This window comes from Lemur catta, chromosome 3, assembly GCF_020740605.2.
Source record: "Lemur catta isolate mLemCat1 chromosome 3, mLemCat1.pri, whole genome shotgun sequence".
NCBI classification, from domain to species: Eukaryota; Metazoa; Chordata; class Mammalia; order Primates; family Lemuridae; genus Lemur; species Lemur catta.
The window spans coordinates 81,378,333-81,401,372 of record NC_059130.1 but is presented as its reverse complement, the minus strand read 5'-3'; the positions used below and the strand labels follow the sequence as shown (position 1 = coordinate 81,401,372).

Here is a 23,040-nt window from a genome sequence, read left to right as displayed (position 1 = left end):
GGCCCAGGCAGACAAAGGGGTGTAGGGCCTGCTGCATGGGATGAACAGCAAATGAGCTCGTGTTGTGTGGTGTAGAATTCACAGTTCACCAATAGACTAAAGTCATGAGGGACAGTGTCCGTCCATCATCTGGTCATAATGTGTATATTGTCTGTTGCTGCTGTAATAAGTTACACCAATACAGTGGCTTCAGTTTATCATCTCGCGGTTCTGTAGGTCAGAAGTCCAGGTTTGCTTGACTGGTTTCTCTGCTCCAATGTTCACAAGGCCAAAACCAAGGGCTTTGATTTGAGAGATTATGGGAAAAATCTCTTTCCAAACTCATTCAAGTTGTTGGCCAAATTCATCCCATGCAGTTGTAGGATTAAGGTCCCTATTTCCTTGATGTCAGCCCAGGATCCTTTTCAACTTCCAGAGGCCACCCATGTTCCTCAGCTCATCACCCCCACCGCCACCTCTAAAGCCAGCAGTTGTGCATCAAGCCCTTCTCATGCTTTGAACCTCTCTGATTTCCATTTCTGCCTCATCTCTTCTACCATATCTCTTGAGTAACTCTTCGGCCTTCCTCTTCTGCTATTAAGGACTCATCTGATCACCCTGGGTCCAACAGGATAACCCAGGGTAATCCCCTATTTTAAGGTCAACTGGCTAGTAACTAATTCTACCTGCCAAGTCCCTTTATAGCAGTGTCTAGGGTAGCATTTGACTGAATAACCAGGGGACAGGAATCTCAAGGGGACATCTTTAGAATTCTTCCAACAGTAGCTCATTCATCTGCATTTCCCAAATCTGGATGGGTTGGGGGCAATGTCCAATGTTAGACTAGATTCTTGACACTGAAACCTCTAAACACTGTTGGGGAGATTTGTCCCCTTTTCTCTTCCAGGCTGCTGATTATTTCAGACCTGTCCTCCAGTCTCTCCCTGCCCTCCAGAGGTTTCCTATAAATCTCTGATCCTCCTCATTGCCTTGTCCGTGAGCTCCACCTTCATTATTGACTGAACAAACAGCACTTTTGCTGCTCCTTTGTGTTCTGGAAAGCTTTCAGCTAATTCCCTTGAGTCTTGGATACCTCCATCAAGCTCTGATGACCCTAGAAAATCTCAGGGCTTGGGAATCCTATTTTCCTGTCTTTTATAATCTTTAGAGACCCCTTGGGAAGCTATTCCTAAGCCCTTTTTTTCCCTTACTGACATATATAATCAATTCATTTAATAACTGGGAAGGAAAAAAATTTAATTACTAATACATTTGTTAATAATCTCAACAATTTCAGGGCCCATGTGCTTATAATTCATAATACCAAGGTTTAGGGTAATCATTCCCACAATTTGTTGTGCCTTAGGACCTTGATAAAATGCAAATTGGGCCTACACCAAAGGTTCAGTAAATCTGGAGTAGAATCCCAGGAAATCTGCACTCAACTAGGATCTCAGGAAAGAGTTAAAATATGTCCAAGTTTGGACAGCTAGAAAGCAGCAGCAGGATTTAAGCTGAAGTCCAGGGTGAAGAGTTAGTATCTGTCTCTCCTTTTTACATAGTAAATGGAAGTGTGTAGGTTGATAAGAACTAAAGCTTCCCCAAGGAGTCCTTGCAAGTGGGTCCCCTGCTGTGCTGTCCCTGGGCACTCACTCATCAAAGGCACTTTGCTTCTCCACACCCCTACATGTCTGTGCCTTTAACATTATCATCCTAGTGCTGATGATCAACTTCCATCCTGGCTTCCCCACACTGGACTGCCACTCGGCTTCAGTGCCCCTTGTTAAGACCCGATGGTACCCATAGCATGATGAAGGAGCTACTTTGTGGCTGTATTCCAATATATGAATGATATTGAGCCTTTCGTGAAATTCAAGAGAAAGAGAATGAACATTTATTAAGAGAAAAGGAAATAAACTGAACATTTACTAAGTGCCACCTGTGTGCACATAGTTGGCAACGTAAAAGCTAGAGGATTATCTAGTTCTTGTAGACTCAGGACAGCTTACTGAAAAGTGATATCTCATTTGCAAATGATATGTCATTTAACCTCCACAATAATACTTTAAGGTATGTATTATCATTCCTATTTTGCACACGAAAAAATTGAAACTGAGAGAGATTACAAAACTCATACACTGTCATGCAGCCAGTTAGAGAGAATGTCAAGGTTTAAACCCAGGTGTCCTACTCTAAAGCTCATTCTTTCCATTTATATGCACTTCTCTTCTAAACTCAAAAATGCCAATATTTACATAAACATTTTGTATCTGTAATCTAGAATGTTGAAATTATGCATTTTGCAGTTGTTTGCATTTTTTTTTTGGCCATCGTATACAGCTTTCACACATCTCTAAATATTAATTATAAATGCTTTCTCTTACAGTTCTCCTCATTACGCAATAACAAAATAAATAAAATGTGCTTACCACTGCAACTCTGCATGGGCCTTCCCCACACATTTGACTGTCTCGCCCAAACATTCAAAATAGGCATATGTTCATCTATAAACACACTCCTGCCACTTAGGCTTCCTCCCCACTTCCTCTTATTGATGGAACCATTCAGCCTTCAGCTGGGCTATTGGCTCCTCTGGCCCATCCCAGCTTTCTTAGCCATTGCAAAGCTGTGCCTCCCCCAGGACATCCCTGTCACTCTCAGGGCATTGCCACCACCTCCCTTCCAAGACAGCTCCCCCAGGGTCCTATTCAGCCTCCCCAGGAGTCCACAGGGCAGGCACCCCTCAGAAAGTTCCATCATGGGCTAGGTGCACTGAGATCTGTGGTATCTGGGAGAAAATCAGATGGACTTAATGATTATCTGCCTTTCTGTTTTCTCCACCTGCATATCAGGTGAGATGTCAAGGAAGCAGGGACCCCAGACCACCACGGTATCTTTGCATTCAGAAATATCTTTCACTAAGTCACATTTCGACACCATGGCTCTGGTGTCAAGGGAATGTTGGAAATGGCTACAGGAGAACTATGTTTGCTTCTTTCCTTTTGATACTGAGTACCTTCCCCATCATGATCCATGTAATAAATCTCTTCTAGAGTTTCTTCCTTTCAAGGATGGCTGTGTTTGTTTTCTGTATCAGAAAAAGAAAAGCTATATCACCCATACTGTGTCCCTTTTTGCTATAGCTGCTAGCAAGCTCAAGAGTTAAATTTAGTGCTCAATTACATTGATGATCTCATTCTCAGTTTCTGAAAAAAATTATCTTCCCTTTTCTTCTCTATGATTTCTGAGCTCTGAAGGCACTGGAAATTTAGAGAAGGGTCCATGCTGTCTTTTTGCTTGAATATCATTGCTTTTCGGAAGTTCTTGTGGCTATCTGCTGGGGATTAAGGGAGTTAATTTCAGCTAAGTCACACCCCTTCTCTCTTATGAATTCTTACTAATTGAGAAGGATAGCAGCACCATTATCAATATCATTGGACAATGCACTGAGGTTCCTAATAAATACTGAGAAGGGAATGCATCTTATATACAAAGCCAAATTTCACCCCTGCCCCCATCACAAATATCCAAATTGGGTTTTCAGGACCCATCTGTGGCCCATGGCCTGACCACTTCCCAGTGGTAACCAGAGAGAGGAAGGCAGAGGGAGGCGGCCTCCTAGACTGGCTCCAGAGGGGCGCTCCAAGCTGTGGCCCAGTCAGCTTCCCGGATAGACCAGCAGCACAGGAGAGAGAAACCAACGTGCCTAGTGACCCTCACCACCTCAGGACCACTGCCTGCCATGGCACAGGTGGTTCCCACAGGTGTGTCACTGAGGAGGCTTGTGACTGGGCTGAAATCCTATTTACTCTGCATCTTTTTATAATTCATTCTCTCAGATGGGATGCCTTTTTCTGATTCACACAAAGGCTGTATGTGAGCCACAGGGACCCCACTTCCTCTGATGAGGAAGGGTAAGTGTGGGAGCATGGCGTGTGTGTCTGAAAGTGTTCTTCCAGTGCTCTTTTCTTTGGGGCATGGTGCAAGTGACCCCTCCTCTGTGAATGGGTGAGGAGCCGAGTTAGTAAATATTGTCCATCTATAATTGTAGATTTCTACAAAGAGGGATAGGACATTAGGAGAGAGTCGTGTCCAAAAGGAGAAAAGGAACATGGAATTGTCACTAGTCCATACATTCAGCAGCATTAACTCAGTGCCTACTATGTGCCAGGCACAGCGCCAGGCATCCGAGGTACTTCAGTGAATAAGACCAAGTCTGCCAGAATTCCCAGGTTCAGGTTTCCATTCTCTGTATTCCCTTAGGCAAGTTATTTCCTCACCTGTGAAATGCACTTCTGTAATGTCAGCATTCTTCCCCTCTGTCTAGCTCTCCGGGGAACTTCCTGACGGATGTTCTTTCACAGGTACTGGCTTAGGAAGATGCGTCCCCAGAGTTCCTCTCTGGTCTCTTATTCAAATTTTATATCTTCCTGTGTGTTAAATTCAAAGCCATAGTTCGCATCTGATTGCCCAGTTATTTGCCAAGAAAAACTAGCAGCGGGCAGCTCCGCTGAATTGAAGAATCTCCTCATTCCCAGACTTAGGTGAGTCATTCGGAAGCCGGAGCATGAGATGCTGAGAGAGGAAGGACGAGAGGAGAGGCTGGGGAGCCAGTGAAGACCGGCCAGGAGAGGTGCAGGAGGCAGAAGGAGGCCACCGGAGAAGCAGTAACAGGGAGTGACAGGGCCAGATTTGCATTTGAGAACAATCAGTCTGGCTCCATTGCAGAGAGGAGCACAATTAGAGACAGGGAGATTTGCTCAGGGGTTTTCTCAGCAATTAGGAAGGGTATAACAGTGGCCTGAATTAAGGAAGTGAATGACCGTGAAGACAAAGAAAAGATGAATTTGGAAAAGTTTGGGGAGATCAAATGTACAAGACTTAGAGATTGATAAAATCTGCATAGAGAGGGAGGATTCAAGAGGGCCCCCAGGTTTCTGTTTTGGGCCACTGAATGGTGCCCATACCCTGCAATATGCCAGTCCGAGTTGGGGGCAGAATCTGGAGAGAATAATTAAATGGGGCTGGAGACAAAGGAAAGGACCTCGGTAGAACACTCAGCTCCCCGTTTTGATGCAGACAGCGTGCCCACACCTGGCTGAGCTCGGGACTGTGCACATCGTAGGAGCTGAGTAAGTGCATGTTATGTGAATTAATTTTATAATGTGAGTCTTCAGTGAGCTACAGTATTGATACCCACAATCTTCAAGCTAGGCTTGGAGAAACCAGCATCTTTCACCTTCTAGAAATGTCCTGAGACAACACCTTGATGAATGAGAGACATGAAGGTGGGACTGTGAACAAGCCTTGAAGGCATTCCAATCCCACATCCTGTCCAGTTCTGGAATCTCTCGGAGACTGATATATTCCATATAGGCATATGATTCCGATTGACTTTAATGAGATACCCTTGCAAACCACAGATTCTAAATTATCCCCTTATAGGTATAATATTTATAGGAGACATATTACTTTACCCTGAATACCCCTTAGGCACCATTACACTGAATTCTGACAGTAGCAGGACTCAGAATCAGATCATCTTGTGCTAGAATGCTCCTGTTACATGTTGATTTCTTGTAAGCCACAGAAAATAGGTATTTATAAGAAAAGGACATTTTTTAAAAAACAAAGGTATTTACCATGCTAAGAAATATCAAACACAATCTTCCTATAGTGTTTATTTTATTTTGTTTTTGTTTAAGGACAAGGCATTTTTCTTTTGGGGAAAAAGGGATAGTTTTTCCCAAGTCTGGAGATTAAACGATTTAGCAGGCATTTCACGTTCAGCTCACAAAAAGGGGATTTGCATATGAACTTGTTTCAGCGAGAAAACACATCTGAACGTGTTTCATGGGAACTATCTCTATCCATGGCAGCTCCTTTTGACCATCTCCTTCTTGTTTTTTTTCTCCATCCCTCCAGGTCACTGGATTGAAACTGTCTCAGGACCTTGACGATCTTGCTATTCTCTACCTGGCCACAGTTCAAGCCATTGCTGTAAGACACTGTAATGACATTTTTAAACAGACTTAGGGCTATCAATATGCTCTATGCCACTTGTTTCCCAAGACACATAATAAGCTTTTATGACAGAGATTCTTAATTAAAAAGGAGCTTGCAAAAGGAGATGCTCGAATGTCTAGAATGTCGATGAGGATTCTTACCTGCTTTAACTAATAACCTCACGTAACTAAAAGCGGAAAGGAGTTACAGTCTTTGAATGTTATACTTGTCATTTATCTAATTTGTCTTCTAAATTTAATTAAATAGGAGTAAGCAAGCCGATGCCATGTATGCTTACGTTAGGAAAAATTGGTTTTAAGAATGTCTGAATTTATAAAACACACGATAATTGTTCTTTTGCAAAAGGATTCATTATAGTGTTCCTTTAAATAGTAAGCTTCCTTACAACATGAAAGCGTGTGTTTTTAGATAATTAGCTGCTTGAGTGAGAGGTTAGGATGGTTAGGGAGGAAGAGCAGAATTTAATTCTAAAATGTTAGGAGCATCTAAACTAAAGATAAATCAAAAATAGAAACAAAATCTTAAAAGCTCAAACATTGTCTAAGGAACCAATCTTATCTAGAGGTGATCCACGGGTGGGCTGCAAGAGGATTCTAAACCTTGAAATCACATACAAAAGGTTGTACATATGTACATGTTACAAAGTGGGAGAGTAGGTCATGGCTTTCAGGGTCTCAAAGTAGGTAGGTACCCCAAAATAATAGTTAATGCAGTGAGGCTTAGCCACTTGTGGAGAGTGGGAACCAACAGAAAGAGAAAATCAGCACCCTAAATTTTGATTTAACATTTATTTTTTAGTGACACCTATTTAAATAAATATTTTTGTCTTTTAATGTTATATGTATGTATATAATATTCAATTATTTTATTTGTCCACACAACTGTTTGTATAACCTCATTACTTTAAATAATAGAGCTATATGTATATTTATTCATATTATCAATGAAAGTGATTTTTTTAATGCTCAGAATCATCCAGGTGCTATATATTTATAATAGAGAATGAAATTTCCCAAATAATAATAATACTCATAATACTAAAGAAATATACCTTCTTTATTGCAACCGTATGTGAGTATGCAATTGGCCAACTTGATTCAATAATCCTTTTAGATTATAGACTGGTTTGACAATATCTTCCTGAAACAACATTCTTATTGATTTAATAACTTAGCCAGTTCATTGAAATCAATCAGACAGTTTCATGCATGGAAACGTGATCAAAAACAGACAATTCTGACATCTTTCAAAATGGAGGCAATTAATAGTAAGATGGAAACAGAGAGCAAAAGTATGTATCAGTAGTAAAGACAATTATTCAGTTATCCTGTTTTATGGATAATAAAATGATAATGATGGTGGTGGTAATAATCAATAATAGAGTTTGGGGGTATTTATTGTGTACCAGGCACTGTGCTAAATATTGTATACAGATTATCTGATTTAACCTTATGAGGTAAATAGTATAATCCTCGTTCCACATGTTAGAGACCTAAGCTTCTTTGTGGTAACGTGCTCAGGGTCATATAGCTAGTACATGGCAGAGCTGAGATTTGAACCCAGCTTTCTAAAATAAAATGGGACGTATGAAGTACAGTCACGCACAGCTAATGACATTTTGTCAACGAGGGCCTACATGTACGATCATGGTCCCATGAAATTATAATACTGTATTTTTACTGTACCTTTCTATTTTTAGATATGTTCAGATACATAAATGCTCACCATTGTGTTACAGTTGCCTATAGTATTCAGTACAGTGACATGCTGTACAGGCTTCTAGCCCTGGGGCAATGGGCTACACCATAGAGCCTAGGTGTGTAGTAGGCTGTACCATCTAGGTTTGTGAACGTATACTCTGTGATGTTTGCATGACAAAATCGCCTAATGATTCATTTCTCAGAATCATTAAGCAACACATGACTGTATTGAGGAACTTTTACTTTCTGATACGGTTTGTTGTATGAAAAGTCTTACAATGGAATGAATCACTTGTATTGAAATGAATAATCCTGGATAATCAGAGCTCTGAGATTCTCTCTCCCTTCTGAGCACATGCTAAGAGGACACGAAGGACAAGGCCAAACAAGGTTGGCCAAGGGGCACCATCATGTGATGGTGATGACTGTTACCTTTCAGCAGTCACTGACTGTGTGCCAGGCACCAGAGTGCCTTACCTACCTGTAGCTTAGAATGGTAACCCTGTAAGTAGATGGGTTTGTTCTCATTTTACAGACAGGGGAAGACCGTTTGCCAAGGTCACACAGCTAGCGCATGGCAGTTGGAATTTGAACCTCTGTCCCTCTCACTCCCAGGCTCCTGCTCCTTCTGCTTTTCCATGCTGCATTTTTCTTTGATCTGTTTGTAAAAGCTGCGTGGATAAAATAAGCTTTAGGCATTCCCAAGGACAGTTCTTTACTTAACACGTGTTAGAAAACATCATTAATTTGGCCTGAGATTGTTTCACAGGGGTACCTTTCCTGGTAAGAATACTGAACAGAAATCCAGGAATGTATAAATGAGGTTAAACTTAATGCAGGCAGAGGGAGAGGGGGAGAGCCAGCTACATTTTCCCAAGTACCACACACTTGGAAAATCAATCTTGTATTTAATGGGCCGTACATGTATTAAAAGCTATCATATTTATTCTGTCCATTGTCTTAATGACCTTTATAATACCACAAAGGAAAGGCATTTTAAGACAGAGATTTTTCGATGAGGCTTTATTGTGGTGTCAGTTGAATGGTGAGGGGTTCAGTCTGTTTTGCAAAAGTATCCAGACGTGCTGATCTTTTAGGGAAAAATGTGCATTTTAATGAGGCATTCTGATAACAGATATTTTTCCATAGTGTTCAACTTAGAAAAAGATTTTTTTGTTTCATTGGCCCTGAATATTGCCCTAGCATCTATTTGTTGTCGGTGAGTTAAACAAATTCCTTTCTCTCTGTAGTAATATCTATGGTTAGTATTTTGTAGGGATGGGATGAAATTAAGGCGAGATTGTAATGAAGTTAACTTAGGACTGTGCGAAACCCACCATGAAGTAAAATTCTCTCTTGATCACGCTTAATTGAAAGACCTGTCAACCACCCAGTTTATCCATAGCCTGTACATCTATAGTTTTCTTTGCAGAACAGACCCTTAAAAAGTACTATTTGCATTTGAAGTCTCTTGATTTGCATTTGGTTCTGTACATTCCCAGTGGCATAGCCTAATTTTAATTTAAATTTCTCTGTGAAAACATTTTTTCCAGAAAGGTGAGCACAAAATCATTTTTGTACAAAACCGTTTAGTGGGACATTTCAGTAGGATGGAGCATTATACAGAGTGGAGTCTGGGACACCAAAAGGGAATGCCGTGTCACAAACCACTGGCCAAGTGGGAAATTCCAGCCTACAATGCCACACAGGGGAGAGACGGGCTGTGACAGCCCCTCTCAAGGGAGTGCCTCTTATTCGGATCATTTCTTTCCTTTTCCCAGGAAATGTACTTTGTATTACCCTTGTGTCAGGACTGCTAATCACATGGTCCTAGGTCCCTGGTTTTAGAAATATCAGAAATATCAGTTTTGCTTGGCATTTCCATGCAGATTAGGAGGCAGCTACCTTCCCTCCCATGCAGACTGTATTGCCTTAGTCAAATTACATATCTTCTAAGTGGGGATGACAATAGGCAGTTTTCACAGTTGCCCTGGGATTGGAGACGACATTGGCATGCATAGCAGGGTGTCTAGCATGTAGCTGATGACCAGAATAGCTCTCATTTGTAAGCACCTTCCACAGGCTGGACTTTCTTCTACAAGTTTTAAATATGCTGCCTACAGCAGCAACCTTGTATGAGGTAGGTATTACTGTATTTTATCAAGTCTAAGATGAAATTTTTAATTTTTTTGCGTGGTAACATTTCTGACAATCCATAAAATTTTTAACTGAATGAATTTGGTGTTATTATTCCCGCTCATAAAATGAGAATTGAGTCATAGAAAGGTTAGGCATAATAAATATGTGAAGTGCCTGAATGCCAACTTAGGTTTTTTGAATTCAAAACTCATGCTTTTAGCTATGACAGATTCATACGCCTAGAGTAGACCAGGGTTGCCTAGAATCCACCAGCATCAAATGATCCATATTGGACTCAAGGGCAACTGTAGACTTCCTAAAATTATCTATAATACTATTGTGTATGTGACTTTTTTCTGGAGAGGTCAGTATATTTTATCATGTTCTCAAGGGGGTTCATGACCCCCCAGAAAGCTTAAAAAAGAACATCTGGGGGTAATCAGCCATAGTCAGCAAGCAGGATCTGGCCTTATATGGTACAACATGTTTTAATTTTTTAACACGCTACATCTGTGGACTGTCTTTGGCAGCCCAAGTTTTACCTAATCCATATTTTTACCAGATCCGTGAATAGCTTCAACAAACCCTAAAGACCTCTGGGCTAGAACTGCTGCCTTTTACTTCTGAACTGCTGCTGTTTTTCATCATTTACTCCAGAGCAATTGATATTTCATGTCCTACAGTCCCCAGATCACCCTCTGACCACTCCCACCCACACTCCCTGGAAAGACAGCTCTCCAGACAGCTTCCTCGAAGGAGGCTTCATCTGCCCTCATCCCTGCCCACCTGGGACCAGAGATCAGGGGAACATCCTCCTGACTTTCCGAACCCTATTCCTTACTGTGGCCAAACTTCTGTTCCTTCTTGCCTTCAAGCTAAACTACCTCTTCTCCCTCTCTGCACACTTCCGTATCCAGTCGCACTTTCTCTAAACACTGTGATATTGGCTTGTATCTTCTCTCCAGCCCAAGATATAACTTCTTCTTCTTGGTGGTCATGCCATCTCTGGAGACCTTTTGGCCTCCCAGATCTCTTCTGACCTTCTCTTCCCTCCACGTTAGCAGTTCACTCCCAAAACACTTAGTAAATGTTCCGTGCCATTTACTTTTGCTGCCATACTAATGCTCCCATGTCCATACCTAGGAGCATTTCCGAGAATTTGCTCCAGCTCTAAACATTCCCAGCCTCTCCATCCATTCCTCATGTTCTCAAACGGCACCACGTGGCTGCCTCCGTAAGACTACGTCACAGTTCATCATTTTGTTTTTAATCTTTACTCCAAATAAATTATGATTTTTGAATTTCTATTAATAGTTTTTTGAACTTTCAAATAAATTATAATTTTCAGCTATCTGAATATTTTACCTAAAGCTAAAGAATTATATGTTAAGATTCACCTCCATGACTCTGAGATAGTATCCTCTTCTTAAACAATGATGACTTTTACTGAGTTTGGTAAACTTAGCAAGACAGGGATGAGAATAATGCATTTTAGGAAGATGTTAAGACACAAGGGCTGGATTGAAAATATGGTGAGGCCCTGGGCCGTCCAGAGCATGTGATTTCTGCATCATCCCAGGTCATTGACTGACGGGAATGGACTCTAGCTCAGAAGCCTTATTATTAGAAAACCACTACCTGGTTTCAGGTGATAATAATGGCAATGTCAGCCCTTTGCCAGCTGGAAGCCTTGTATCTCGCCTTCTTTATGTAACTAGAGCCCTCTTTCCATGTTTCTGCTGCTGGACTTTTCGGTGCCTTTGCTAAGGAAAAGGTCTTTAGTTCCCATTGGTGAAGGAAGACTGACCCAGGTACCACTGACTCTGTTAATTTCAGAGCAGTGTTGCAATCCCTCCATTTCCACTACCTAATAGAGGGCCCGGGCCACAGTAGACACTCCTCAAATATTTGTTTGAATGAGCTGCGTTAATACAAACTATGTTGACATTGTCTACTGTTTTTGTCAGTGTTGTATAACTACTGATAGAAGCAAATGGTATAGTAATTAAGAGGGGTTTGGAGTCGGGCAGGCCCAGGTTGGAATTCCCACTCTGCGATTTAATTAACTGCGTGGTCATAGGAAACATAATCTCTCTGGGTCTCTGCTTTCTGAGATAGTGTATGTGAAGCTCTGATTGCAGTGTCTAGCACTGGGTAAACACTTAGTAAATGTTCCCTATCATTTACTTTCACTGCCATACTAATGCTTTCTTCTGTTTTTCTCTTTAAGTTTGGGACCCGCTTCATTATAGAGGCCATGGAGGCAGCAGGGCACTCTATCAGTACCCTTTTTTTATGTGGCGGCCTGAGCAAGAATCCTCTTTTTGTGCAAATGCATGCGGACATCACTGGTAAGTCTGGGGAGGAGGAGAGAAGGCCAGTCTAGGCTTGATAGCAAATGGGTATGGCCAAGCGCTGGGCAAGACGAGAATGGGAGGATATGTGTGGTACACCAGATTATCAGGATAATTATGAAGTCTTTATATTAATGATGGGAAAAGTGACTTCTATGTATATCCAACTATTGAATGATGGTGAGAAATGAGACAAGAGAGGTAGGCAAGGGCTAGATCTCCCTTCATTCATTTACTCAACAGTTTTGAGTGCCACTCCTGATTCAGATATTGTGTTAGAGATACGGAGATGAGCAAGACATGATTCTTATCCCAAGGAGCTCAAAGTCTATTGAGGAAGGCAAACAGCAAACAGACAAATACAGTGTGACAAGAGCTTGAGTGAGAAAAGCACAGGGTATCGTGGAAACACAGTGGGACCTCTCACCTAGTCTTGGACCTATGATAGCCCAGGGCATGTGGTCTGGGAGCTGTCTTGAAGAAAGAATACAGAGCCCAGATGCTGTGGGAAACGTGGGTCTGGCTGCCAACTGGGGAATTTAAGCCTAAACCCCTGAGATTCTGTGATTCCTTCTCAGCTTGTCAGAATTAGGGATCATGACACTGATGGAGGGAATCCAGAGTAAGGGACTGAGCTCTTTGTGATACAGGCAGACAGTACAGTACAGAGCAGGATCCTTAGTAGAGACCCTAGGCCCCAAAGAAGGGGCCCCACTGGCAGGAGGCTTGCTGGTGTCACAGAGGCTGGCCTGAACGTCTGTCTCTCTGCACCTGGTGCCGTCACCCCTCTTGCCCCTTGTTCCCCAGCATCACCTGTGGACCACTGTTCCCTCCCAGGACCCATCCCTGAGTGGCCAGGCACCAGGACAGGGCAAGGGGAGGGAAGTAGGGGTAGATTGGACCCGGCCTCAAGCCCCAGCTCCAGGCTGATCTGAGCCCACCTTACTCAGGCCTCTACTCATCAAGTCCCCTTGCTGTCCCCTGTCTCCTGGATTCCTTACCTCTGGCAACCGTATGGATCAGAGTCTCTGTCCCATCACATCCCCCTCCCGCTCCAGACCACACAGATTTCTGCAGATGAGCCTTGTCTAACACTATGGACATGGGTGATCTTTGCACATTTTAAGTTAAAACTAAGTAAGTCACTTAGCTCCATATTGTAGATAGGTAGACTGAGGCACAGGTCGTAGGGCAGTAAGAAAAGCATGCAGTCTAAGGTAGAGCTATCAGGATGTGAAGTACAGAAATGACTCCCACTGGCCAAGTGCCTAGTCTGTGTCAGTGTGAATCGCTCTACATACATTTGATCCTGACATACTGCCAAAAGGTAGTATAGAAATCGGTGCTCCTGTCTTACAGACAAGCACAGTAAGGATCAGGGAGGTGAGTTAGATGGCCTTTCCAAAGTCAAACAGCCAGTGAGGGGCAGGCCCAGGATCGTAACCCATGCAGGTGTGGGCCCAGCACTCCTCTGCGCTGTGCCGCTGACCCAGGTCTCTTGACGTTTCTGCCCAGTTTATTCCATTTGATGATGAGCTCACTTTCCTGGGCTCATCTGAAAGAACCCATTCTGAAAGAGCAAGGACATAAAAAGAGTCCCAATCACCTTATAATTTTCCCCAGGAGAAAAACTGTAACTACGTCTTATCTAAAAAGCAGCTGGCTGGTTCAGGTAAGGTTCAAACTTAAAATCTGAAGCCTACTACTAGCCAAAAAGACTTCCTACCTGGATGCAGGAGGGGGATGAAAGTCAGCTTTGAGCCACATACCAGGGAATGGGAAACAGGGCAGAGCAGCCTGGGCGGGGATTTGCCACTGCAGCTCTGGCCTGGGTGAAAATGGGTCGTCCTCCAGGCCTGACATCGCTGAGCTGACTCAGAAGCAGGGGGGTGCAGCGGCGTCACAGAAAGTTCTGCTTTGGAAACTGTTCTCCTTCAGGCTGTTGAATGAAAACGGCTGTTAATCGTTATTTGGATTCGGATTGAAACTGGACCCTTTGTCTCTAACTATGGACCAGTTACAGTTCCAGACAAAGGGACCTTTTCTTTGGCCTGGAATTCCTCTGCCTTTGGAAGCCTGTGACTGACAAGTGATGGCAAAGTGCATCTGCCTTTGAATGCTTTGGGTTCTGCTAAACTCATTAATGCATCAGATAAAATAGTTCACATTCCAAGCAAAGCTGCCCTCTTCCTCTCCTTCACCCAGCACTCAGAGAAAAGAACACATTTGCATTTGTCCCTGTTAAAGGCACGTACACAGCAGCCTGTAATATAGATAGTGCTTTTGGTGCCTTTAAACATTGCATTTGCTCTAGTTTTCCTACAAAGAAAGACTTAGGGAGGACCATAGACGTGATTCTCAGAAATACATGTGAAGAAGCACAATGGAATGTGGAAGACTTTTTTTTGAGATAGCGTGGAATAGTGGAAAAAACAGGAGACCAGCCCTGTGGCTTTGAGCAAGTTGCTATACCTCTCTGAGCCTCAGTTCCCTCCTCTGGAAAACAGAAATGTTACCGTCTCCCACATGCAATGGGATGCGAAATAAATGCTCGCACATTTGTGAGCACGGAGCTCTGTGCCTGGCTCAAAGTCGATGATCAGTAAGTGTCAGTTCACTTCTTCCTTCCAGGTAGCACCATGCCACAAAAGAGGAGGTTTGTTTGAGAAAAAAAGCAGTTTAACATTTTGTAAGTGAGTCTTTGTCATTTGGGGAACAGACTGCTCCATGCAAGCAAGGAAAGGGGGGCTTTGCCAGCGTGGAAAATGTCTACGTGAGATGGAAGAGCTTCCTTGTACCCTGGTCACTTAGTTAGCTGTGGTTACAAAAAATACTTGGTGTGTACTAAGTAATTGTAGGTTTTCCCCACTTACTTGGGACTAAATGTTCCTTCTTCTAAATTTTGTTTGCAGTACTGGCAGTTTCAGTAGGGGTTTCCCTCTTCCTGTCTTATTCATTATTTTAATCATTTATTCATTCATTTATTCACTCAAAGGCATTCTCTGAGCATACCAGCCTGCCAAGTCCTGAGCTTGGCACAGGAATACAAAGAAGAACAATAATGTCCTGCCAAGAGGTTCGTTATAAAACACAGAAAAAGTGCCCTTGGTCCTCTGACCAATATCCAGACAGAGTGGAGTGGGGACCCAGAGGACAGAGGTGTCGGTATCAGTCAGATCCAGGCAGGGAACAGATATACATTCAAATTGGGTTCACTGGAGAAAAGTTGAACAAAGAGTCTATTGGCAGAGGTGTAGGCAGGGTGTAGGAAACCCAGACGACCTGTAAGTGCCCTGGGGATACTAACAGTGTTTGCAGCCCTGGGCTTGCAGGGTGCAGGCAGGGAGTAGTGCCCAACCGGAGACAGAGGCTGCGTGAAGAGGGCAGCCCAGCAGGCGCCTAGTGAAGGACACAGCAGCCGGGAGCAGGGTTGGGGGCAGGGCACAGATGTGGTCCCCACAGACCAGTCTCCCAGGGCTCAGGGCAGGTGGGAGGAGGAGAGGGGGAGGGGCAAATAGAAGCAGTGGGCTGGTTCCACCCAGGGTAATAGGTGTGAGGAGAGACTTCAGAGATAAGGTAAACTTTAAGAATCATAACAGGTAATGCTAATTTAGTGCTTTCTCTAAGTCAAGCACTGTTTTAAATCCCATACTTGTAATAGCACTTTTAATCCTCTTAGCAACCCTATGACGTAGGGGGAATTTTAACCCCATTTTGCAGATGAGAAAACGGAGGCACAGAAAGGTCAGGTAACTTGCGTAGGATCACACAGCTAAGTCAGTGAGGAAGCCAGCACATAAGCCCTGGCAGTCCGGTTCTAGAGCACTTTGGGCTGCAACTTGAGAGTTGATAAGGGACCCTCAGGTTCACTCTGGTCTCTGGCTCCCAAGGTGAGGGGCCTGCGAGTAGCCCTTCCCTTGTCAGAGCTAGGGACGCTCTGGCAGAATGAGGAGGACCTGGGAGGTAAATGGCATTTGGAGATGCTGTCTTCTCCAACGTCCCAGGTCCCCAGGGAAGCCTGGGTAGGCACAGTCACAATCATGTCTGCATCATCCCTGGGATTCTGCAGAGGCTTGCAGTGCCCTGCGCTGATAGGGCCAGCATGGCCCCCCTGTGACCTGGTGTCTCTGCTTCCCGTCTGGGTGGTTGATGGGGACCTGCCCTGTCCTTTCCCTTCTGGTCCAGTTTCCAGCCCGGGTGAAATGCATGTGCAGAGGCTTTGCTCACATGGCTCTTAATTCTAACAGCAGCAGCAGCCATGTCTCCAGGGCTTACCATCGGCCAGGAAATGTGCCAAGCCCCGCATGTGCGCCCTCTCACTGATGCTCACAACATGCTTGCGCCGTACGGCTTATCTTCATCCCCATTTTGCATGTAGGGAAACCAAGGCTAAGAGTGTGAGTGACGTGCTGAAGGGCAGAGCTAGTGGAACCAGAAACAAACCCAGGTCTGAGCGTTTCCCAGAGCCCCTATCCCACCTGGTACCTTGTCGGCAAAGGCCCAAGCTCTGGCCCAGCAGTGTGGGGGCTGGTGTCCTCTTGAGGGGCTGTATTCTGTCCCTGATCCCTTTCGGGATACCTGGGGCAGCTGGCCCAGCCCTGAAGGAAGGAGACGAGTGAGAAGGTGATGGGAAGTGGAAGTGTGTGTCAGGGAAGTCTTTGCAGGCAAGATAGGAAGAGAAATCCATGTTTGGAAAAATAAGTTTTATATCTTGAGTAAAGGAAGATTTTACACCACAGATCTTACCTCTGTGGAGTTTGCTGCCATCTCCTGATTAGCAGATAGATAGATAGATGGCATTTGGAGGTGCTGTATACACACAAATACACACACACACACACACACACATATATATTGAAATCCTAAGAATCCCAAATTATTTCCATTAATCTTAAACTCACCGTGAACCGACAGCTCTGGAAGCATGTGGAGGGCTTCTCCCTGCCTGGGACCTCTACTCACCCTTCCGATGCCTGCTTAAGTCTTATCTCCACTGGAATGACCCCTACCCCAGAAATTCCTCCTCTTGTCATTTAATCGCTTGCCCCATGCTAGGTACTGGTCTAAATGCCAGGGATACAGCAGTAGACAAAACCAAGTCCCTCCCCTCAAGGAGCTTAAGCTCCAGCAGGGGAGCCGGACACTCAACAGGACAAGTGAGTAAACACAGCGCTGGAAGGTGAGGAGGAAGCAGCGCAGGGGTAAGGTGTGTTGAGGGGAAGTTGTGGTTTGAAACTGGAAGGCTGGGGAGGGCTCCCTGGGGAGGGGTGGCAGTTACCACGTGGGTGTCTGGGAGGAAGTGTTCCAGACAGGGAACAGCATGGGCAAGGCCCTGGAGCACACTCAAGAAATAGCAAGGAGGCCAGGACAGCCTCTCTGGGAGGAGGGTAGGAGATCAGCCCCGGAGCACTGGGCCAGATCCAGGAGGGGGGCCCCCTGTCAGCCCCAGAAGGGCTGCAGCTTGCACTCTGAGCAAGGTGGGAAGCCTCTGGAGGGATGAATCCCACCCTCTCTGCTACTTCCCTTCTCATGGTCCATCTCAGTGAGAGAAGCAACCCCCTACACAGACCTTATCTCTCTCATCCATCTCCCCTCCGAGACACAGTCTGATTCATCTCAGTATTCCCCGGGCCAGCAAAGCGCTTAATAAAACATTTGTTGAACTGAACTTGAACCAAATGGCAGGTAGCAGCTTGCCGAAGCCTGGAAAACCTGGGCACCGAGGTGTCGTGAGTTGATGTGTATGGTATTGGCTCCCTTGGAGTCCTGGGCTACCACCCCAGCAGGCACAGGCAGTGAAATCTTCTAGAAGCAGGTAATCCCAAGGAACAAGGAACAGGGAACTTTGGGAGGAGGTGGAGAGGGGGCGCCTGCTACTGCCTTGACGTCAGGAGTTTTTGCCACTAGGGCTGCAGGCTGGCTCCCCACACTACCCCCAGCCCCGCTGTCTAACCGAGGTGTGGCCTTGTCCTGCGCAGGCTTGCCTGTGGTCCTGTCGCAAGAGGTGGAATCTGTTCTTGTGGGCGCTGCTATTCTGAGTGCCTGTGCCTCGGGGGATTTCACTTCTGTACAGGTATGTGAGGACTGAGGGGCGGGCCAGGGCCCCTCCCCTGTCTGAGGCCGTCCCTCCTCTTGACAGCAACTCACATCTTGCAAAACACACACAGGATATAATTAAGAAATGATAGGTTCCAGCCAGGGGAAGCACAAACACTTCCAGCCTCAGACGTATTTATTGCAGTTTTCTTTTGACTTGGCCTCTGTTAACATTGGTCATTCTGTTTTTCTGTTGGTTTTCTTTTTTCTACTTTAAAATGGCCCTTTAATTATTTCTTTTAAATTTCCCATTGACTATTTTTCTTTGCGCAAGTGAAACAGGTAAGGCTCAAAACTACAATTTTTCATGTATATTTCAGATTTTTATTTGCCCGTGTCAACCCCACCACTTTCCAAAATACCTTTAAGGCCTCTATCAACAAGAGACACAAATGAAAATGTTAGTAAAAAGGGAATTAAAAGGGAAATTAAGGAACAAAGATGTAGGAAAAAGGAAACAATCTAGTGGCTGTGATTAAACAAAATAATTTGGCTCTGAGCTTCCTGGCAGCCAAGACAAAAAAGAACACATGATAAGTTGTGTAATTCTCATTTTTAAAAAGGGGAAACATACTAGTTTCAGGCGAGAGACAAAGCTTCTCCTACCACCAAATTGCGAAAGACATTGCACACGTGGGGCTTTATGGAGAGGCTTTGAGTGCTCAAATAATACAAAAAATAAAGAAAGAAAGAAAGAAAGAATGAGTATAGTATAGAAGTTAAGGGCATGGGCTCTGGTGTTAGACCACCTGGGCTCAACTCCGAGCTTAACTACCTACCAGCTCATGTGACCTAACCACCCTGCTCTGCACCACCATTTCTTTTTCTATGATAATGATAGACATGGGGCAGGCATGCCCATTTTATTCCCTGCAACAGTTCTATTGTTCCCACTTTATAGTGGAGGACCCTGAGGTATAAAAAAGTTAAATAATTTGGCCTACATTGAAACAGCTAGTAAATGCCAGAACCAAGAAATCTGGCTCCCAGGTCTCAACTGAGATGTCAAAGAGATGTTTGTTCAGCTGAGAATCAGAGAGTTTCAATGACTTGCCCAAGATCTCAAGGTTAGGACTAAATGCCAGGTTTTCCACCAGCAGCTCAGTAATTAGAGCTCCATTTATTGTGACCCTTTTATGTGCCAGGCACTATGCTAGGAGCTTTTTGTATAAGCTTCCTAATACCTATAACAACCCTTCATGGGCCAGAGGGATCAGACAACAGAGACCAAGAAAGCTTACAAAACTTAAGGGTATACTGTTAGTAATGGACACATGCAAAAATCTGATGCTCTTTGTACTGCATTTTGGAAAATATGGTACACTACACACTATCCAAGCCTCTGGAATCAACGGCTATGAAATAGCTCTTCCAAGGAATTGAATCTACTCATGAATACGTGTGGATTTTAACTGAGTCTTTGAATGAAGGTGGTATAGTTGAATTCTCAACTTTTTCTGGATATTCTGGTTTTTCCTTGAAAACATCACGTGGAGATATTTATTTATTGTTGAAATGTCAATGAATTGTCAATTATTTTGATGTATCAGATCCTGAAGATGTTCTCACAGCTAGATGTCTTGTCCTTCCTGGGCCAAATTATATCTAAAATGAAACAGCAGGAATGCTTACTTAAGGCCCTGCGATAGGTTACCTCGTGTCGTGGACTGAATGTGTCCCCCCCAAAGTTGACATGTTGAATCCCTGAGCCCCATTGTGATGGTCTTTGGAGATGGGGCTTTGGGAATTAATTAGGGTTTGATGAGATCGTGAGGGCAGGGCCCTGATCCCATGGGTCATGATAGTCTTTAGCTTCTGTAAAGAGCCAGCAGAGAGCTCGCTCTCTTTCTCTGCCACATGAGGACAGCAAGCAGTTGGTTGTCTGCAAGCCAAAAGAAGACCCGCACCAGAACCTGGCCATGCTGGCAGCCTAATCTCAGACTCTGAGCTTCCAGAACTGTGATAAATTAATTTCTCTTGTTTAAGCATCCAGTCTATGATTTTTTTTTTTTTTAAATGGCAGCCTGAGCTAAGACACCTCATTCAATCTTGACAGTCTTCCTGCTTAGGGGATAGGTGTTTGTTTCCTTGTGTTACATATGAGGAAACCAAGACTCAGAGAGATTTTAAGTAGTTTGCCTAACGCTACACAGTTAATAAGGACAGAAGCAGAATTGAAATGAAGATTTCTCTAGATCTGTATATCCTGTCCTGATTATCATTCTTTTGCTAATTTGTTCAATTTTTTTCTGTTTTCTTTAAAAGTATTTTTTGGCTTCATAAATGTTCTAAGGTATATTTTCTGAAAAGAAATGCCATCAGTCACAAATCAGGAAACTAGCATTTCTAGCTCCAAGGGAATTCCACTCACCTCTTCCCCCAATCGGAAACTGAGCTTAATTCTACACTGACATCTTCACTACATGGGATTTGCTCTTAATCTTCTGGAACAGAATTTAAGGTATGGTAAATCAGATATTGGAACTGATGACTTGAGTAGCAGCTGCAGGGCTCATAGCATCTTAAAGCAAGCTCATGTCACCTATTCAGCACAAGGAAGTATGTGCCTGTCCTGTTGTCAGGAGACGTAATCTATAAAGGGAGTGCCCAACTGAGAGAAGCCTGAGGTCTCATCTATCATCACTTACCTGAAGGAATCCTTATGGTTGTGAGCTCAGACAATGTCACCTGTCCTCTCTGGGTTCTTATTCTATATGTTTTGTTTCTTTTTAAAAAATGTTTAAATGAAAAAAATTGCCCCTGCTGTGTGACTGTTAAGATGAAGAGCCTTTGAAAGCCCCAGTGACCTCCCAGATATGTTCAATGTCATTAGAATGATCATCCTTTGGGACTGCTTTGGAAATGTAAATGCACGTAGATTTGGCTTCATAAGCCCCTCTCCAAAGAAGAGGAGTCAACGTGTGTGCCCCAGGCCTGGGGGCCAGCTCAAGATTCTGACAAGGTGAGGCAAAACAAACTTGCTTCTTCCCCGTGATTCCTATTCTTCAACCTGAACATCCACACAGTCTTTTCTTTGAGCTTCAAAGATCCTAGCTTAGTCTGCAGGGTGCCTTCCATTCCTTCCTTTAAGAAAGCCCAGCAATTCCTGCCAGCAACTTAACTATTCAAGCAGGCCAGATGTTTTGTCTTCTCGTAGATGACACATCTGGCAGTTCGATGGAGGATTTCACTTCTTATCTAGATGGGCGGACTTTGCCAGACCCAGCCAGAGTCAACTCCTTCAGATGGAGGAAAGGCTAGGAAGACTTCAGAGGACCCAGACTGCAGACCCAGGGAAGAGGTTTATATACCTGGGAGACAGAGTTTCCCAATTTCCCAGGTCTGTGAACAGATAATTTCAGCCAGGGGTAGACCCCTATACCTTCCTTTGGTGATACTAGTGGATCAGAATGGATCCACTGTTGTGGATTTTACTTACATTTAATAGTTATTGCAAACTTCTCTGTATTTCAATTCTGGGGGACTTTTATCAGGTCTGGAAGGAGAGATACAATGGATGGAATTTTCTGGTGGGGTGTTAATGAGAGACGGTCAACTACAAGGTCCATTGCTATTGCAAATTTTGAAACATGCTGACAATTCCTAGCTTCCACCCCCTGTTCTTTTATGCATTTATATTCCGTTAGGTTCTCTTTCCCTCTCTTCCCCTGCCCTTTTCTGCTCTGTCGTCCTCTAGACATCTAAAGTCTGTTATTATTTCCTTTTCAAATTAGGATCTCACAAAGGGTACTGATAGAGCCATGTGTCCATTCTAAAGAATAGAATGGCTAATAATATCTTAAAGAGTTGGACATCTTCAGAAAGGGTATTTTCCTTTTAGTAGTTTTCAAAAATTATGTCTTCACTAGAGAGTATAATCTCCTTAAGGAAAAGTATTCTTGAGAGCAAGTCATGGTCATCTTTGTATCTGCGGCTTAATGAATAACGTGGAATCGAACCACAGATATGCTGCTCTCTTGGGCAAAGTTCAGCTACTGAGCAGGTGGGAGGGGACACAAGGAAGGCAGTCCACCTCCCTTCTTTTACTCATAGGCATGTGACATCCCTGTAGTCTTGACCTTTGTTGACCTTTCCACCTGGTCACTCCCCCGTCCCCGCATCAGTGTGGTACAAAATGATCCTGTATAATTCTGAAGATCCTGGCAAATAAATAATTATACTTATAAATTGGGAACATCCCGTAACACTTCTACAAGCTCCCAGGTCCTGGAAAATTAACAAACTGGGGAAAATAAGTTTATGAAGCATCACCATGCTCGCGTTTTCTAAGCACAGACAGTAGAAAGGTTCTAAGAAATACAAGGACAAAACAAGCAGCAGTTTCGAATTGTTGTTAGAGAAAACCCAATCAAATGGCAAAGATGCAGAAATATGAAACGGCTTTCCACTTTCTGCTGCCTTCGTGCCCCCTGCAGATGTCATTAGCTTTCTGTAATTTCTTATCATCAGGGGCAGTTTTTCCTAAGACTATTTATACAAAACAAGCTTTAATTCCAGCAGTGCTATTTGTCTTGACTCCCCCGCCCCCAGCCAAAAGAAGTGGAAGAAGCATCTGAAGCAAAATTCAGCAAAAGGAGACAATGGCAAGAGATCAAAATGAATTCAGCAATCATTTTAAGGGGAGTACCAGGGTAAAGAAAATAAGCCCTTGATATCAACCAATTAATCAAAAACCTTTCTTCCTCCCACCGTGTGAGCATTGCCACCCCTGTACACCACTGACT

At 43.8% G+C, this 23,040-nt stretch overlaps 1 protein-coding gene across 13 annotated transcripts in view; it reads left to right on the top strand.

The window, feature by feature from the left end:
• Positions 1–23,040, top strand: part of FGGY (FGGY carbohydrate kinase domain containing) — a 384,478-nt gene that overhangs the window by 291,435 nt on the left and 70,003 nt on the right. For 10 of the 13 annotated variants that reach the window (XM_045547904.1, XM_045547899.1, XM_045547900.1 and 7 more), the window contains 3 exons: positions 5,905–5,979; positions 12,076–12,196; positions 18,178–18,272. In XM_045547904.1, coding sequence (XP_045403860.1) covers positions 5,905–5,979; positions 12,076–12,196; positions 18,178–18,272 — 291 coding nt within the window. Of the gene's footprint in view, positions 1–5,904; positions 5,980–12,075; positions 12,197–18,177; positions 18,273–20,560; positions 20,757–21,074; positions 21,117–23,040 lie in introns of those variants that run through there. The other 3 variants (XR_006734168.1, XM_045547907.1, XM_045547909.1) reach the window with 3 other exon arrangements.